The 19,230-nt window shown below is 44.7% G+C and overlaps 3 protein-coding genes across 7 annotated transcripts; all 3 read left to right on the plus strand.

The window, feature by feature from the left end:
- Positions 1 to 1,415: 1,415 nt before the first annotated feature.
- Positions 1,416 to 5,902, plus strand: il11a (interleukin 11a). Its single transcript, XM_069139170.1, has 5 exons — positions 1,416 to 1,422; positions 2,215 to 2,372; positions 5,098 to 5,193; positions 5,420 to 5,581; positions 5,723 to 5,902. The coding sequence occupies exons 1-5, from the start codon at positions 1,416 to 1,418 to the stop codon at positions 5,900 to 5,902; spliced, it is 603 nt and encodes a 200-aa protein (XP_068995271.1).
- A 1,771-nt stretch (positions 5,903 to 7,673) lies between these two features.
- Positions 7,674 to 16,265, plus strand: znf628 (zinc finger protein 628). Of its 2 annotated transcripts, none has more exons than XM_069142556.1 (9): positions 7,674 to 7,790; positions 8,245 to 8,821; positions 9,879 to 9,951; positions 10,055 to 10,993; positions 12,087 to 12,257; positions 12,355 to 12,688; positions 12,774 to 12,928; positions 13,498 to 13,740; positions 13,870 to 16,265. In XM_069142556.1, the coding sequence occupies exons 2-9, from the start codon at positions 8,436 to 8,438 to the stop codon at positions 15,913 to 15,915; spliced, it is 4,347 nt and encodes a 1,448-aa protein (XP_068998657.1). In that variant the 5' UTR covers positions 7,674 to 7,790; positions 8,245 to 8,435; the 3' UTR covers positions 15,916 to 16,265. The 2 variants fall into 2 exon arrangements, with proteins under 2 accessions (XP_068998657.1, XP_068998658.1); XM_069142557.1 differs by having other exon boundaries at positions 7,674 to 7,777.
- A 181-nt stretch (positions 16,266 to 16,446) lies between these two features.
- On the plus strand, positions 16,447 to 19,108 carry nat14 (N-acetyltransferase 14 (GCN5-related, putative)). Of its 4 annotated transcripts, none has more exons than XM_069142558.1 (4): positions 16,447 to 16,590; positions 17,093 to 17,253; positions 17,369 to 17,674; positions 18,329 to 19,108. In XM_069142558.1, exons 2-4 carry the CDS (start codon positions 17,173 to 17,175, stop codon positions 18,770 to 18,772), a joined length of 831 nt encoding a protein of 276 aa, XP_068998659.1. In that variant the 5' UTR covers positions 16,447 to 16,590; positions 17,093 to 17,172; the 3' UTR covers positions 18,773 to 19,108. The 4 variants fall into 4 exon arrangements, with proteins under 4 accessions (XP_068998659.1, XP_068998662.1, XP_068998661.1 ...); XM_069142561.1 differs by having other exon boundaries at positions 17,531 to 17,674; XM_069142560.1 differs by lacking the exon at positions 16,447 to 16,590 and adding an exon at positions 16,652 to 16,753.
- Positions 19,109 to 19,230: the final 122 nt, after the last annotated feature.

Consider the following 19,230-nt stretch of genomic DNA (forward strand, 5'->3'; position numbering starts at 1 on the left):
CGAGTAGCATGTGAGTGCATCCATGAGCATGTTTTGAGTGTGCGTTTCTATATGTTGATCCCATCAACCCCTCAACCCATCAACCTTAATGCCTTGTGGTGTGTGTGTGTGTGTGTGTGTGTGTGTGTGTGTGTGTGTGTGTGTGTGTGTATGTGTGTGTGTGTACACGCGTGTCCACTCACTGTTTCTATGCAACACTTTCAGAGGCCCCTTCTGGTCTGGACAACACCTCTCCACTGCTCCTATCCGTCTCTCACTCCTCACTCTTTCCTTCACCCTGGAGAGGGAGCGGAGAAGTGAAAAAAAAAAGAGGAGGTAGGTGGGGGGGCAGTGGAAATAACAGGCTGCTGTCTCAGGAGGGGCTCTGAAAAAAAAAGAGCAAGGGGTGAGAAAAGGAGGGAGAGAAATATGGGAGAGAAAAGGTGTTGCTGAGCGTATTAGCCATAATACAGGGAATGTGACATGTGTAGCCCTAAAACACAAGCAGGAACACATTTTATGTGACATTTCACCCTTGAATACAACACAAAACACCGGCAAGCCCAGGAAAAAGAGAGGACAGGTAAAACTAGAGGCTCGAAAAGATACATGGTTACATGAGATGTGCTGATACACATGAAAACAATGGGCTTTTTAAAACGTCTGCAGTGATAAAGAGAGGGGGGGGAAGAGATTTGGAGATGGAACGATAAAAAGATTGGCGCAGGTAGCGGGATACAACGGAGGAAGTGCTGGAGATAGGGACGGGACAGGACGGGAGAAAGTGATAGAGGAAAGAAAAAAAAAAAACAACGGAACATTTTTTTTTTTTTTTTTTTTAAAGTTTCGTAAAGGGAGACAGGCAGCAGGGAGGGGAGGAGGAAAGAGAGAGAGGGAGAGGAGGGAGAGAGAGAGAGAGAGAGAGAGAGAGAGCGTGTGTCTGTGTGTGTGTGTGTGTTTTTATGAATGAAGTGAGTCACTGCCGATGTGTCATAGGCCCGACGTCTTTATAAAGGAAGTTTTAAACAAGCCTAAACACTTCACTGCGCGCAAAAATTGGACTTACCACACTCGCATCCCTCTGCATTTCTGGTGCCTCTCTCTCTCTCTCTCCAAACTGTCTAAGTGCCTTTCTGCCTTCAGCACTCTATAAAGACGGCAGGGGCTCCTCTCAAACTTTTACTAAAGACAGAAAGTTGGACGATATTGACCTTGACTTTCTTACTTTCTCTCCTGAGTGCTCCACTCATCACTCTGCTCTCTCATTCATTCTGTCCAGACAACTTTCCTCCTCACTCCTCACACTGAAGCGTACGAAGAAGAAACCGGAGCACGTGACAATTTCCGGAGTTGAATTTATTTATTAATTTTCTATTTATTTATTTATTTACCTCCGTTTGTCTGCTGGTTTACCCATCCCTGGGATCCGAACCAATATGAAATGTAAGTGATGGTTTGACTGCAGGTTATTGACTTTTTTTTTTACAATACTTTATGTTTTATTTTCTAACTTTTGTTTCAGCTTTGTTTTATTTTATGTCTAAACTCTAATATTTGACATTTGTGATTTTATAAAGTTTGTGTGACTGTTCACAAGCTAAACTGAATTATTTACTTATAGATTAAAATGAAAACAACTAGCCTAACTTTCTTGCTTGACTGATATGGACAGACATATGTTGTCTGGTGATCTCTACACTGTTAAAGTTACACTATGACAGGGAGCTCAGATGCTCCTGCAGTGTTATTTTGACTGTGATTCTTGTGGTTCACCTGTAATTATCAAGCATTCATCATTTCAACACCACTGTGGTTCCCTTTTAATACTTAAGTCTACCTTGTATTTGAACTTGAAAGGAAAAGAATGAATGAGCTTACTGTTAGAGAGTTGACTTGGCCTGGTCCATATAATTTATACCACCAGCTCACGTACCTATCAAGTTGCAGGTGTGACAATCAGCAGCATTCATTGCCTTGCTTATGGTGAAGTAGTGATGGAGATATTCTGTGTCAAAGCCGGGCTTCTAATGATTTAATGATATGCATTCAGCTTGTGAAAACATGACTCTGACTCTGAAGCTCTTTAGGATTCCTCTGCCAAGTCTGGAGCTATTGTTTATATTATGGTGCAATATCTTCCCCTGGAGCTGACAGCCGTGGCCTGAGGTCATTATCATCATGGCGAGATGACAGCAGCTCTCCACTAATTGCTTCCGTTTTGTTCTACCCCTACAGTGCTGCTCGACTCCTCTTCATCACTCCTATTCTCGCTGCTATTGGCTCAGCTGCCTGTCTTCACGTCTGCCTCTCCAGTACCACAGCGGCGGCCCAGTGACATGGATAAACTGTCCAATCAGACCAAAAATCTAATGAAGCTCACCCAAGAACTGTTGGTAAGTCACAATGTCGTCATGATCATTACCAATCAGCTTTTGATTCGGAGGAGGCTAACGAGGCCCTGACCATCCTATGCTAATTGACTTGTTACTGTAAGGGTGGAAGAGGATGCTGGTCATTGCACCACAGATTGCTCTTTCACTAACTGGATTTTGGTGCTAATGTTAGCCTTCTGTTTCTAAAACCTCACACCTTAAACTACGTCAACTTTGCATCATGCTCTGTTGTGCAAACACTGTTTGACTGAACTATACCAGGTTTGCTCAGGGCTTCCGGTTGCCTTAAGCTGCTTTCATTGATGACAGACTGGCTGGAGTCCATCTGCATGCTTAGATCAGGGCAACAAACGCCTCAGGGCATATTTGACTGAGTGATCTCACTTTTAATCCACACTGAAATCCACAAGGGAGAGGAGGTCTGACTCAGCAACCTCCTGGTGTGCCTGGTCACCTCATTGGTGGTAGCAGTTGCAGGAAGATTGGTGGCCAAGTCAGAGGAGTTGCAACGAAAGTACCAATGAAGGTGTAATGAGATTTAATCGTACCTGCATCCAACTAAGGTCGAACTGCCAAGTATGCCATCTGTGAAATGACAGCAAAGTATGTCACATGCCTGTTTAAAATTTACATAGAAACATGTTTATGCTCTGCAGCCAGAAGGTGTCAAGGGAGTTGGAGCAGTTTTTTGCCGATGAAATGTGAACAACTCGTTTTTTACCAACAAGTCTGGCCTGAAATCCTGTTTTGTTGATAGCCAAGTGGGTAGGAAAATCAGATTTGAGAACTTGGCCAAGATTTGGATCCAGCTGGTGATTCTGTATCAACATTGTGTTTTAACAGGTGAAAAGAAAGCGGGATCATATCTCTGGATCTTTGGTTACACACGACTGATCTAGAGTCTATTTTTGCATTATGCAAATCTTGAAGCTCTTTTGTTCAGAGGATAAAATCAAAAAATAGCCACATACTCTCTCTAGTCTTGGCCAGTAGATAGTGTTCAGAAAGTGTGTGTGCGTGTGTGTTCTGAATGTTCGTGTGGCTTTGTTGTTTTAAAACAATGTTACAGGCCATTGTGTGGTAGCAGTATAACCTGGAATCCAGATGTGAAAAAGTCTGTATTATCACAGGGCGCTGGGGACAGTACTACACAGTGTTCAGTAGCATGGAAGACTTATTTTTAATTTTTTTTTTTTTTTTTTTTTTTTTTTCCTTTTTGTGTGGAATTCCACTAAAGAGAGGACAAAGTTAGGAAAGATAAATAGAATGGGAATCCATGGAAAGTCCCTGCAAAAAAGCAATGAAACTGATGCTTTAAAGAGAGAGGAATGGGTGTCTGTGTGTACAATATATTTCCAACGTGGCTACTTATGTGTGTGAGCGTGAGTCTGTGCATGTTTGCAAGCATAAAATATGGGTGCAAATGTGTAAATATGTGCATGCATTTGTGTGTATTCATTTTTGTGGCTGTGTGCGTGTCCATTGAGGGTTCTGTAAATAGCCATGGTAGTATAGGTGTGGTGTTTAGTGTTTTGCTTTCAGTCGCCACAGCAAAGTGACTTGATAAAAATCAAAAAGATTTATCACATTCCAGTATTTGCATTCAGGAAGAAAAAGACTGGATGCTGAGTTCTGTCGGGTGAGGTCATGGTCTACGATAGAGAGAGAGCAAGAAAAAGGAGGATAAGAGGGAGAATTAAAGGCTGAGAAAGATGGAGCAAAAACCACAAGAGATGAAGAGATCAGAGGGCCAACTAGATGACAAGCCAGTGGTGTATGTGTGTGCATGCATGCACATGTGCACGTGATGCTGCATGTGCTTGTGCACCTGGTATGAGACAGAGAGAGAGGGGAGAGGGGGAGAGAGGAGGGAAGTAAGGGACGAAGGGGGACAAAAGCGAAGAAGACAAAACATTGGACAGCAAAACAAAAGTGAGCGCTTATGAAAAGCTGATGGAGACAATACAGCACATTCATCACGAAAAACATCCCCACAAACAACTGGAAGCAAACAGTAGTGCAAGGGAAACACAGCACAACAGGTTAGGGAAGCACTAAGCACACTCAACCTGTTTATCCAAAACATTTCTCAGCACTCATTATCCTGATGTTGTTATGTTCCTCTACTGATTGAAAATGACGCAGGCCACATCAGTCATCTCCAATTGTTCCCATTCATCCTTGAATCAGGCCTAAATCGTTAATACTAAATTGTCCTACTAATGAGCACAGCTACCCCTGAAGACCATAAACCTGCAGTCAGGTTGTTTATCCCCCTCTGCTGGCCAAGACGAGCACTACATCCCCTGTCTGGATGTAGTTTACAACACAACTCTAGCTGGGCAGCAGCACTGCGTCATTCTATCTTTTTATAGCTGTGACCCTGGAGTTTCCCTACAGCCCTGTGTTGTCTGTCCCACTTGGAGCTTTCTTAGTCACTGCATATGTTGTTATCCTCAGTCCCAGCAGAAAACATCCTGTGGGTTCAGGTCCTTTGCTCTTATTGTTGACATTTGGGGAGGCTGAATGTGGGTGAACTCACACTGACCCGATCAACCACACTCCCCTCAGTGAGAGCTACTGTCTCTAAGCACTGAAAACAGTCCTCCAATCAAGGTGCTAGACTAATACTTTCCTCATGTTGCCGTGACTTGTCTCAGGATGAGTAAAATTGCACTGATGCAAATTACTAACGGGCTGCTCTGCGTCTTGTTTTCTCTTTCAGAAGGAGCACGCATTTGACTCAGACGTGGAGCCCCACAGGTTCAGGTCTCTGCCAGAAATGAGCAACAGATCAGCCAATGACCTCAACAATCTTGAGGTAATGCTCTGATAATGCGTGTGTGTGTGTGTGTGTGTGTGTGTGTGTGTGTGTGTGTGTGTGTGTGTGTGTGTGTGTGTGTGTGTGTGTGTGTGTGTGTCTGTGTGTGTGTGTGTCTGTGTGTGTATATGAGTGCAATTGGAGGGAGAGGGGCTGGCCTGTTTCTACCAGTTACATCTTGCCACACCCATGCTAAGTCTCTAAACTATGTCTGTGCTGTTTCCAGCTGAAGCCCACACTCTCTCAGCTGCATGCTGACCTGAAGCTGTATGAGCACCACTTCGAGTGGCTGAACAAGGTTTCAAAGAAGCACCACCACCCTGCCGTGCCCAAGCTGGTGGAGATGATCAGAGAAATGAAATCTCTCATCAGTCTGCTGCACCGTCAGGTAAAGAGCTGGGTTTTCCCTTTTGATTCTCAGTTGTTTAATCTTAAACTACATGTGAGTTTCAGCAGTAAATGGACCAGGCCTCCAATAAATGAACTTTTTTTTTCTGATCGGTTTGTTTGCCTGTCTTCTCCTCCACAGATGCTGAGAGTTGAAGCACCGAGGCTGACTCCTGCAACCCCCTCCCTCCCCCCTCACCTCCCCTATCAGTTTGATGTCCTGCAGTCGAGCCACGAGCTCCTTCAACACTTCAAGCTCTTCTGCGATTGGGCATACAGAGCATTCATCAGCCTCAAGCCCAAAGTGTCTGCAGTGCAATGATGATCCGTAAAGTGAATGGCTGAAGAGCCCCGTGAGGATACACGGAGCTCCTCCTCAGTCAAAGGGGAACCAGGACCACGTCAGTGTGCACTGTAGTCAAATGCATCCCTTAAGAGGTCCAAACAACAACCGATGACATGTGCGTTGAAGATTGTGTCTTTCCATCAGAGCCAATGAGGATGCACTCCACTGCACCCAGTTACGACCATCCAGATTACCGTTAAAGCAAACAGCCAGTACAACGATTATGTCATGATTCCCCCAGACTTTCTCCTAAAGGCCTTGTTCATGACCATGTTATTTATGTATTTATTTATTTATTGACTTTTAGTAATTTATTTAATTTTATTTATTTGAAGTTGTAATTTGTCACTTTCACCTTTATTTCTGTACTAACGTGAATTTATTTGCCCTCATTGTTGTAACCTTTCTTTTTCTCTTGTGTCTCACTGATCCTCAAAAAACACCAACCCTCTTTCCCCCCCAAATAAAAAACAGTAGCAATTCCTGGACCTATAGCTCTGATAATAAGTTTTGTTGGAACTAACTTATTTTAAACTTAATGTATTTGTATATTTCTTCATCCAATCATTTTTCCAGTAGATGTAGCACACATTTGGAACAGCCAAGGTTTTCACTATCTCTCATGTACAGTGCCCTTAAAGTAAACATTTTAGAAGCTTTGGTAAACATGCCACGTATTGATGCATTGATTAATGGCTAATCAAATCCATTACATTTATTTGTAAATGTCAGCATAGCAGCCAAAGAGAAGTGAACCCTTCCTTGTGTACCACACGCAGAGTTTCTATTTTCAATGCCTGCCTATCATGTTCTGCGTGAAGAGGCATATTAACATTGTGGTAAAGTTGTATGAATGTGCCCTGTTGCTGAGCACTGATGGTCCTGATTAGATTCTTTGCACAAACTTGTTAGGATTAGCCTCTTGGAAGAGTGAGATGGCTGATTTTGAACCTGTGCTTTTGGGTAAAACAGTTTGTTATTTTAGTTAAACACCCAAAGCCTTAAAATACTATGTATTGTGACACTATGTTCTGTACAGGTGTACATAAATGTACAAGAATGTAAATTGTTGTATACAGTGCTTTTGTGTATTTTGTGGTTTTCTACAATATAATGTAGATTACTTCACCAATTTTATCACTATAATTTTTATTCATTCCTATTCTAGTATTTGTTACAGTATTGACTATTTATTTAAGTAACTTGGTGGAACTATTTATTTTTGTGCTGCAGTGGAGCAAGTCTCCAATCTTTTTGTACTTTTATACAGTTTTTAATTCTTATTCACTATTATTACGCCATCACGTTTAAATTATTGTTGTAACATCAAGATGCCTCTTCCACACACTGATTGGCCTCAATGTGAAATATGTGCCTTGGTGAAATAAATGCTAAAGAATGTGCACAATGGATTTGAGTATATCTTTGATACCCATGACCTGCCTTGCCTGCAACTGTGACAGATGGAGTGGACACTACGTTACCCAGAAGTCTGTGCGGCAGAGTCGGAATAAAATTTATACATATTAATTTTGAATAAAGTTTTATAAATTAATTTTGAAAGTTTTGGAGTGTATGGATTTCACTAAGATGTATTTTTCGTCAGATTCGGGTGATGTAAATATTTTCTTGTACGGTTTAAAAACGTCAATCTGTCTGTTGGCGCTCTTGGCCAATGGCAGTAGCTCATGTATCGTAACGAACAGCCAATCGCCGTCGCTGTTCTTGGAAGGCGGCATCGGGCGGAGAACTGCTGTTAGTTTGCGCTGTGTTTATTGTTAAGGTTGTGTGGATTAGCACTGCGGTACCCAGTTTCTTTTCAATATAGCAACACTATAGCTTTAAAATGAGGTAAATGAGCGCGGTGAGTACTGCTTCCGCCTGTATTCATGCATAACCTTACCGGGCAATTTAACGAAGCTATTCCGCATTGAGGAGGGCTTGATTAGCTTTAAAAGCAGGCCACTGACTGCTTTTGTTGATACTGTAAAAAAAAAAAAAAAAAAAAAAAAATGTGTGTGCTGTCTGCTGGATTGCCGGGCTCAACGCTTTTATTAGGACTCACTTTAAAAGTACCTTGGTGTGTAATTTGGCTGTAGCCTGTGCGTGCGTGTTGCTGTGAAGCACCGCACTGCGGGGACGGACAGAAACCGTAGACTGTGAACGGACTGACGGCCGGAGGAGAGAAAAGACAGCGGGGAGGGGAGGACCAGCGTCAGGGACTACAGGGTGGGAGGGGGAGGAATTTAAAGGGAGCACTCTTACCCGGAGTTACCAAGTTCTAACAGTGTATTTATTTCCATTTCACTCCATGTCAGATCTGCCCTGATCTCACTGCTTGGGATGACAGCTGGTGTTTCCAGTGGCTGACAGGGAAGGAATTCATCGAAGACAGAAGAAAACATGACTGAATTAAGGAAAGGTGAAAGACAGGCCATGATACCGCACCAGAACTGATCCACACCTGCTTCCAAGGAATACCTTCATCTGCCACCAGATTGATCTGGGAATGGCTAACTCGGTGGCCTTAGTGGTCCAAGCAGAACTCCTACCGCCACCGCCCACATCTTCCCTCTCCCCTTTCCCATCCCTTCTTGGCTCAGGGGAGGATGGCGAGGATGACAGGGAGAGAGGAGAGCTGGTGGAGGGAGACAAGGGGGTAGTGGAGGGTGGAGAGGAGGTGGTTCTGGACATGGTGTCGTCGTCGGTGTCAGGACCAGCCCAGCAGCCCGAGCAGTCGGATCATCCCTTCCAGTGTCTGGACTGTGGTAAGAGCTTCAGGTGGTCGTCCAGGCTGACCCACCACCAGCGGAGCCACAACAATGAGAGACCCTACCGCTGCAACCTCTGCCCCAAGGCCTTCAAGGGCTCCTCTGCTCTGCTCTACCACCAACGGTACCCACAGCCAAAATATTTTTCCCATCCTTATACTGGACCTCTGATACAACTATGACCTAATCAGTTAATAATAGTTAATGTATTCACCCTCCCACACCTGTACTGATGTGGTCAGCCTCCACACGTGCTACCATTCAAATGGTAATCGAAGCCGAAGGTGTAAAGTGCTTGCGTTGGCCGCCAGCAAAAGTTCCCCTCTCTGAACCACAAAAAAAGGATGTAACATCAATTTTTGGTGATATTAAATAAATACGCAGCAGAGTAATCAAAATTGTGAAGATTGTACATTTTAGTGTAGTGTTTATTAAAAAAAGAGAGGGGCATATAGAAGTCAAGTCATGACTGGGGTAATAACGAATTTTCCAAAGAAGGTTTTACTTCTGTCATCAAATTCTCATTGTTGTCCCTGGTGTTTTGATGTTGCCATTTTTTTTTTAATAAAATGTCCCATATAATACATTTTGTCTTTGATATCCACAAGATATTTTTGTGGTTTTATGAACTAATAACAATCACATAATAGTTTTAAGTTTTTTTCTTTTAATGTCTGCAATCCTTAAGATAAATCTTATCGTATTATATTGCAATACTGTTTGTTTAAAAAAACAACAAGGATCCAAGAAAAACGCCTTTTCTTAACCCAGTGCATGAGTGTTTTTGTTGGCTGACCATTTCAATTTGCAGCTTTACAAAGTAAAAATCCTTACCTGTCACTTCTGGCCGGGAGATCAGACAGAAACATGAAATGCATGCTTGACTTTATCTGTCATACAGAGTTCAACTAAAGTGAATAAGAGGGGGTGTATTTCACATGAATGTTAGTATACCTTAAGTAGCCAGAGAACAGAGTGCGTTTTAATCTGCCTCCTAATCTGTTTAGTGTGGACCAACTCAGGTCAACAAAAAAAAAATGTTAAAATGGCAAAGTAGTATGTAAAATTCACAACCACAAAATTGGTGCCGCTGTAAAACAGGGAGAACGCTTTACAATGTGTGTATTTACTGACTGTGTTTCACACCTTTAATTAACCGTGCTGTTACTTTTGTTTTGCAGGTCTCACTCAGGAGAGAAGCCTTATAAATGCCAGGACTGCGGCAAAGCCTTCAAACGCTCATCTCTGCTCCAGGTCAGATGTCAAACTAATGTGTTTTATAAATAAGGATTTTAAATATGAAAAATAAAAGGCTTACAAATGGGAGAGTGATTTTACTGTCCCTGTCCATCTCCAGGTCCATCAGAGTGTCCACACTGGGGTGCGAACCTTCTTGTGCCCCTACTGCCCCCTGACTTTTAAATGGAGCTCTCACTACCAGTATCACCTTCGCCAACACACTGGAGAGTGCCCATACCCCTGTGACACTTGCCCCAAGGCCTTCAAGAACTCCAGCAGTCTGCGGCGACACAAGAATGTCCATCTTGGTCTCAAGCCTTACACCTGCTCGGTGTGTAACAAATCCTTCACTCAGTCCACCAACCTGAGGCAGCACATGAGGATACATACAGGCGAGAGGCCCTACATCTGCGGTGAGTGTGGACGAAGCTTTACACATTCATCGAACCTTGCCCTTCACAAGAACTCTCACTCCAACCTCAATGCAGGAGGGAAGGAGGGAAAGAGGGGAGAGAATGAAGGGAAGGGAAGTGAGATAGTGGAGGTGGTGGTCGGGGCGGAGGAAGTGACATCGTCAATGTTGACAGAGATGGTGGGTTTTGTGAGCCAGGAAGGAACTGATGGAGTCGGGTTGGGGATGGAAGAAGTGTTCCTGTCAACCACCTCCTCTGGCCAGAATCCAAGCCTTCTCCCCCACCTCACCCTGACTCCCTCCGGGGAGGACGTGTGCACATCTAGGGCCATTGGGACCGAGGTTCACCTGAGCACCGACACCGGAGCCAGTGTGCTGCTGTACAGCTGCGGCAGCTGCAGCCACACCTTTGGCACACGAACAGAGCTAGAGGAGCACCAGGCCATCCACATGGGTCCAGAGCAACACGGGGCCGGTGGAGAGGCAGGGCAGGGGTCAGGGATGGAGGTCGGAGATGGGCTGGTGGGAGCTGGACACCTGCTGGCTGACTTTGAGGAGGTGGTGGAGACTACCGCAGCGGCTGAAAGTGGACACACGACAGAGGTGCTCCTTGGATTAACGGAGGGAGCAGATGGCAACAATGCAGTAAGTGATCAAATGAGAAGAATTAAACCCTTCCACATCACAGTATAACAAAAATACTGAAGCTGACAAGCACGCACATCTCAGATTTGGTCAATTTAGCAACTCAAATAAGTCTGATAATGTGCCCTATGAGAGCCCTGCACCCCTTTCAGCCAACAGAGGTTAGTAGACGAGATTGGGAATGGGGAGTTTTTAATCTTCCTGCAAAGATAGCTAGCTAGCCACCAAGCATTCATGCAAAGTTGTGTCACTAAACAGGATTATTATGCTTTTTTGTTTCTTCTGTCATGTACATAAAATGTTCCAATGTCAGACGTTCATATTAAACGTGGCCAAAGTTTGTAATATTAAGGTCAAAACGTATTTTCTGCGAGAAAAAAAGCCCTCGACACTCGGTTTGCAAATTGCTGATGTCAGCTTGTCACAAAATTTCCATTTATGCAAGTAGATTAACTGTCGTAATCTCCACGCCGGCGATAGGATGAGGCAGGGCAGGGGGCACAGGGTGCTGCTGCTCTGCAGGCTTTCTGGTATTTGGCCAATCAAAAAAAAAAAATCAGGGATGGGCGCCTTAAAGAGACAGACTAAAACAAGTTGTTTGAGACGGACGATGAACTGAGAAGCTGCATAAAGGACTGAACTGGGACCATAAAGGACTTTTTGAAATGTGACTCATGCAAAGCTACTCTAGAAGAGTCTCAGAATATATTAAGAAATAAAACTGAAAATGTCGCTGAATAAGTCCCCTTTAATTTTCCCAACAACTGTTACCGTGTGCTTTTGTGTCAACTGAGGAAGAAGGAAGTGCAAAATATACTGCTACTGATCACTACTGATGAGGTCCACTGCCCAACATGCATTGCTAACTTAAACACAAGCTCAGGCAAAATAAATGAAGTGAAGCAAAAAGCCAATTAAGCCTCTTTATTTGGCTAAATTGTATAATCCAACCTGTAAAATCAAACCACTCCTCTGTCTAGATAATCTATTTTGAATCGATCTATAAAAATCCAATGTTATAAAGTTAATGAATTCAGTTTGAAGATATACTGTATATTTTTGATATGTATTACTTCCTTTGGTTTGTCCTCAGAATGTCGGCACCACCCATCTGCAGATTGACCTGCTGCAGAGCTTCACCGAGGTGACTCAGAGCTCTGAGACCGTTCAGCCAGAGGCCAGAACCACATGGGCAGGGCTGTCATGTGGCTACTGCAATAAGACCTTTAAGACCAGTGGAGGCCTCAACAGACATGTTTCGCTGGTGAGAACATTGTTATACAGATTGCAGCACTGAAATTTGGGTACCAATTCATTTTAAAATAAACTTTATCCCCTTTGTTCCTCCTTTGTTTCTCCAGATTCACTCTCTTTCATCACAGTCCCGCTCCCAGTTCAGCTGCTCCGCATGTGACCGCTCTTTCCCTCTTCTCTCCTCACTGCTCACCCACCAACACTCCCACACCCCTGAGCAGCGTCTTCTGGCTGAGGCAGAGGCTGAGATAGTGTGTCCTCCGTCCCTTTCCTTGTCTCTCCCCCTGCCCTCCTTGCCGAGCCAGGCTGACAAGCAGCAGGGGGGCCAGAGGGAGATCCATGTTGACATCATTGCTGTCGGCGAGGAGCAAGAGGAGCAGCCAGCCAAGCCGACCAAAGCCCACAAAAAGACAGGATCCAGCAAGAGCGCTCCCGCTGGAGGTAAATATGACCCAAAGACTCTGCTTTTTGGTTTGTACTTTCACACCTGCTGTAGTAATTCTCTTACACTGTTCTCACTCTTCAGAGAGGCCATACCGCTGTTCAGAGTGCGGAAAAGCCTTCAAAGGTTCATCAGGACTAAAGTACCACATGAGGGATCACACCGGGGAAAGACCCTACCGCTGCACTGAGTGTGGAAAGAGCTTCAAGAGGTCATCACTGCTCTCTATCCATCAGAGGGTAAGCCTCACTTTTCTGTTACACTGAACTGAATCACAAGTTCCCAAATAAGAAAATCACCATTTGGAAGTCAAATTTCATAATTTAGGAATATAAAACTCTTTATTCTTCATCTCTGAGGCATATCATTCACCCCTGCAGCTGAATATACTCTACAACAGACAAATCTAAAGAGCAGAAGAAAAAAAACTGTATATATAAAAAGATCTATACACTAACTCACTTTGCAGTCATATGGCTGTTGTGGCTAAGGATTTATTATCAAACATTGCCTCAGTTGGAGCAGTCCTTCCGTAAGCATTCTTCCTGTTTATTGATGTTCCCAACGCTGCCTGACACGTTTGGGCTGCATTCAGGTCACACTGACAGTTAAGTGTAATATGCATTTTTTTATTTGATTTTTTTGAATCACGTTTTCTAAATATGTAATTTGGGTGAACAGAGATTGGTTTTAGGGTTTATATTATTGCCAGGACTATCAGATAGAGCTTTTGAGAGGACACCAAAAACTTGAAGCTCAATGCCAAAAAGTGATCAAATATTTTCCGTTTATTACATATCATATCCAGGTACATACGGGAGTACGGGCCTTCCAGTGCCCTCACTGCCCTCTCACGTTCAAATGGAGCTCTCACTACCAGTACCACCTGCGGCAGCACACAGGTGAGAGGCCATATGTGTGTAAAGAGTGTGGCAAGTCCTTCAAGAACACCAGCTGCCTGCGTAGACACAGTCAGATGCACTCCGGTCTACGGCCTCATACGTGCTCCATCTGCTCAAAGTCCTTCTCGCAGACATCAAATCTCAAGCAGGTCAGTGCAGTCAGTATAAACAGACCTCATGCTGATTCATAGCCGTTCAAACTGAATACATCTGATTTATAAACTGTTTTCCTAATTTGATTTCTTCTTGTCTTGTTGTTATTATTTCTCTGAGAGCAGCATGAGCGCACCCACTCTGGTGAGAGACCTTTCCAGTGCACCCACTGCAGTAAAAGTTTCACACACTCCTCCAACCTGCAGCTCCACCTTCGCACACACTCCTCACGTAAGGACTACAAGTGCCCGTACTGCTCCAAGGAGTTTGTCATGCACTCCTATTTACAGAGGCACATCCGCACACATGGCAGTGTGGTTTCCCTGCCTTGCCCTGGTGGTGGAGGTAAAGATGGTGTGGCTGTGAAAGCCAGCGTCGGAGGAGTAACAACCACCACGACCCTGCTCAACCCCATCACCCTGGAAGCCTCAGGAAACAGTGGCAGCCTGATTGTGTCCCAGCCAGCACTTAATATCCCCCCCAACACCTCCCAGAACTACTTCATGATTCAGACAGCCAGCGGCCTACAGCTCATTCCTCTGTCATTGCCTACACCTGCCCCTCCACCTCCTCCTCCACCACCACCACCTCCGTCCCAGACCCAAAACTTTCTCCTTCTGCAGTGCCCCTCCAACAACGGCAGCCATTCGAGCTTGATTCTCGTCCCCACAGCAAACAACCCTCCGCCAGGTTCCGAGCCTCAGTCCCTCCCTGTTCTCCAGACTATCCAAGCATTCCAGCCCGTCCTAAACCAAACACAGACTCAGATACCCCAGTTTCCAGCTGTATCACAGCAACAGCAGACCAGGATCATAATCACTAACAATAATAACAATGCAAATACTCCTGTTGCCACACCAACACACAACCTATCAGCCAATTCCCTACTAACCAAGCCCATATTGGGGAAGAGCACACGGACAGCAAGGGGCAGACGGGGGCGCAAACCAAAAGCTGCTCTTCAGAAAGCTGCAACAGCTCCTTTGAGTCAGACTGCAGGTGGAGCTGTTCCAGGAACAAACTGCAATGCGATCAGTGGTACCCAGAGTGTTACTGCTGCTAACACTACGACAGAGTCATCACTACCTTCTGTATCCACTGTTTCCCACCTGCCCCTGTCAACGTCTTGCACGACTGTCCCAACTCTTTCATCTTCCACCGCTGTAACCCCCACAGTGGACACCTCAGGACCTCCACCAGCTGTTACCATGGTTACACCAGCAGCCACAGCATCAGTTTCTACTCCTGTCCCTGCTACCCTAGAAAGAAAACCTCATTCCGCTGTGGAGCAAATGAGGACAGGGGAAACTATGACGGGGAAACAGTTTGTGTTATGTTTTGATAATGAAGGACAGACAAAGGAGGGGGTGAATATTGAGGAAAGTGGGGAGTCATATGTGTTACAGTTTGAAGGGAATGCATCTGGGGAGGCAGTTGATGGGGGAATGGTTGGAGAGGGAAAGTCCCTTGTGCTGCAATTTAAGACCGATGGACAAGGTGAGGGAGAAAAGGGGGTAGACAAGGGAGGGATGATGTCACTTCTGCGTGAATGGGGTGGAGAAAAACAGAGTGCGAGACGAGCAGGAGGGGAAGGAAGCCAGGGAGAGTCATATGTCCTTCATTTCCACACTGAGGCGCAGGACAGTGGTCCATCCACTGCTACCTTCAGCCAAGGGCAAGACAACAGCCTGCAGCTTTCCTGCACACCTACCCAAGGTTTGGTACCTCTTGATGGGCAGGAGGTGGTGTTTGAGCTTGGTAGTGAGACCAAGATTGAGCAGGAAAGTGAGGAGGGTATGCAGATGATAGCACTGATAGAAGGTGAAGGAGGAATGATGGGAGAAGAGGGGCCAGGTTGCAATGCAGGTTGCAGTGACACGGTTACTGAGGGTGGAGGAGCCATGGACGGTATATTCCAGCTGCAAAGCGGAGATGAAATTGTAATAATTGAGGTCAGCACCAGTAGCTTAAGAGAAGGAAGAATGGAGAGAGGAGGGGACGGAGAGATGTCGCAAAGTAGTGAGGTGAAATATGAAGGTGAAACGGCTGAAACGAAGGAAAAGTCTGTAAAGGAGCACAACTCCACAGACAACACAGAGGTACAAATGTCAGCTGAAGAAATAAGAGCTGGACCTATATCTAACTCTAAAGAGATACATTTCTCCAACTGAGAGCTGTGTGCATGTTAGACAACAAGAAAGGTTGCGTGTGAGTGAATGCCTCACAATTTGAGGGCCGTTTGTTAGCACTTTAGTCAGTTGAGTCTCCTGGGACTGAGAGAACATGCAGTAAGATGAGTACTGTGCTGTAATGCCATGGTGCCACCTACTAGAAATGTTATACATTCAAATAGGCTGTACATGGACCTCAGAATATATATATATTAAATGATACTGTCTTTGGCAGTTTGTTTATTAAGTAAACATGGTTTTGTGAATAAATATTGTACATGGCCTACTTTCTTCACAAGTGTTAATAGTAAATAGTAACTAATTATTAATAAATCTGGTAATACATTTTATCATTTGCCTGTTGCTTCCTTTTCTTGTAGTTTCTGTTTAAATCTACACAGAGAAAAGTCAACGAAGACAGCCCAGTAAACGCTATGACGTTGTGTTTGTTATTCACGCTGCATCTACGTAGTGCGTATTGCACGTACGCAAATGACGTAGATAGGCACGTTCATAACGCGCAACGGGGCATAAAACGGAGTACGCTGGTATTCAGAATTCCGTTCCTTGCGCAAGAAACGACTTAGTGGTCATTCAATCAAACGTGGGCTTCCAACAAACATACAGCGTGTATTTAGTATCTTTCAGCTTGATTTAAGCTGCGTGGTGCAGAAGGTAAGCGGTGCGGGGCTTCAAGGCTGAAGCGGGGGGAGGGGGAGCGGGGACATGAGTGAGGGGACTGCAGCACTTCGTAATAACCATATAAGGATTTGAACCCGGTCGCTTTCGACTGCACCTTTGATGACTGCTGTTAAACGGGGAGATGGAAGCTCAAAGTGTGCGTATTTGTACATGTACAGAAAAACGATTTTTTTTTTTTCCTCTCTTTTTTTCTTCTCTCCACATATGCAACTAATCCCCAATAATCCCCTGTCTGTCTTTGTTATTTTGAGCCACTGTGGACGTGTTGTTACACTGCAACTACTGGCTCACTGGAGGCAAAGTCTAGTGCATTGCATAATTGTAAATACACTGACCCATTTCAACTACAGCGTTTCTGTCATAGCATAGATGACATAGTGAGACACTAACCAGTCTGTCAAGTCCTCTTTGTGGTTTAGAACCAATCATTTAAAAGTGTTCCTGTCCATGTACTCTTCTTTAAATGTGCACACAGTGTGGATGTTGGAGTTTGCAACGCACTGTGTGTAGAAACAGTGGTGCAGCAAGCCTGCTGTTGGAGCACAAAGCCATAACATGGTGAGGCTGGAGCTGGACCAGGTGGTGATGAGGAGGATGAAGGAGGACGACATTGAGATGGTCAAAGCCCTCATCAAGGTTTGTGGAACATATTCGGAGTAAGATTTCATCGGGCTGCTTTTATCGTGTTAGGAGTAGAGTCATACCCATGTGCGGCTTGTGTTGATTTGAATGTGCATCAATTTATTTCCAGGAGGGCTGCGAGGGCACAGAAAACCGTCTCATCCTCCACATCCTCACTCGTCCACTCTGCCTTTTCATCCTGGCTGTTTTCTCCTCTATCCTGCGCTGCCTTGTCCACTCTTTCATCCTGGCCTTGGCTATTCCTGTTTTCCTGCTAATTATCTTTCTCAAGCTCACCATGCCACGGTCGACAGGGGTTCTAGGCAGCAGCCGTCCCTGCTGGGACTATGTGGGTAGCAGCTACAGAGGGACACAGGATGAAACACTACAGAATCCCTACTGCAGGATCAGCGGCAAGACACCAGTGATAAAAAAGGTCAGTCTCTTGATTTGACTTTTTTTTTTTGTTACCACTGGTACATGAACAACTGCAATGTCACCATTGACCTGAAGTAGCGAGTGCACATTCAATTTTGTGTCAGACTCTAAAAATTGTCAATAAAGACCCTTGAACTGCTTCAGATAGACTACAGCAATGAAGCAATGAGGCTGGAGAGATGACACTGATGTTTAGGAGGGGCAGAAAGTAACTGAGCTAAACTGTGGTGCGATGGCACATGACCCCACGCCTGCTCACAAGGGGTTGAAAGGGCTCTTCTCGCCTACATCAATACGATCGCAGCTGCCCACCCCTCCTACTCATCGGTTTTGGTTCACTGCCACTTCTTTCTGCTCCCCAAAAATTTGATAAAAAAAATTTGATGAGCACTCTCTGCATAAGTTTCAGGTCCACGGTGACATCACAGCTTGCGCCTGTACTTGTGGTCACAAAAACGTGTCTAACTCATGTGCTGATGTTGATCAAGTGATGTAACTTATTCATGAAGGCAATAACTTCAAACCTACTCAGTGGACCGCACGGTGCTCTTGTCCATTTGCGTGCAGCAGCTCCTGGGGCAATCATTTGCCCTTTGTTTTTAACTATAGTGACTAAATTCCACAGCCAGTTCATGTTAAGTCTTTTCTTCAGTCAAGGCGCAAAGTTGGTTCCAAAGACAAAGATAAGGAGATGTCAACAGAGAAAATCACCACAGACAGGGAGCAAGCAGCAGGCCAGGTCTGGGTGGCAGACAGCGATGGGGAGATCCTGGGCTGCCTCTTCCGGGAGAGTGAGACGGGAGCACGCATCAGGAGGATCTGCCGTCTGGTGACAGGCTGCTGGTACCGCAGGGAGGGCCTGGGACGACTGCTTGTCCAGAGTCTGGAGCAGAGAGAGCGGGAGACTGGGGCACACAGAGTGTATGCACACGTACCCTACCCCTCCAAGGTGGGGGAAGCCTTCTTCAGGAAACTGGGCTATCAGCAGGTGGGGGATGAGACTAATGAAGAAGAGGATGAGGAGGTGAAACGGGAGACTCCGGAGAGGGGCTTTCTGGGATACCCCCTCACTAAGGTGTTTTACAAAGACTTGTGACTGAGTGGTGATGGACTCATGCAGTTAAAAAAAGGTAAAGAAGAGATAAGTGCAAACTGTAGATCTCTGCTGAGGTTGATAATGTCATTGCTGCAGCATGTTTGGATATTTGAGTTAATAATTTATGGTTATTTATTCAAGTGTTTATTTATTGTATGTGTGCTCATTATGATTGTTACTTTAAGTACATTTTATATCATCCTATCATTTAAAATGTCATCTCCATTTTTATAAAAACAAATGTTTGTTCTTTATTCAATAATTTTAAAATGACATTATGCTGCCTCAGGTGTGCTGTTCTCTCACCATTTGTGAAGTAAAATGTGTATCTAAAAATGTGTTTCCTAAACCATGTGTGTGGATCTTTTGTTGAATATTTCAAGTACATTAAGTGGTACTGCACACGTTTTTTTTAATGTGAAACCATCAAGATGTGTAGGAGGTTGTACAGTTGCTGT

Source organism: Embiotoca jacksoni, unplaced genomic scaffold (assembly GCF_022577435.1).
Source record: "Embiotoca jacksoni isolate LCO1_2020_lvr unplaced genomic scaffold, fEmbJac1.0.p SCAF_11, whole genome shotgun sequence".
Classification (NCBI taxonomy): domain Eukaryota; kingdom Metazoa; phylum Chordata; class Actinopteri; family Embiotocidae; genus Embiotoca; species Embiotoca jacksoni.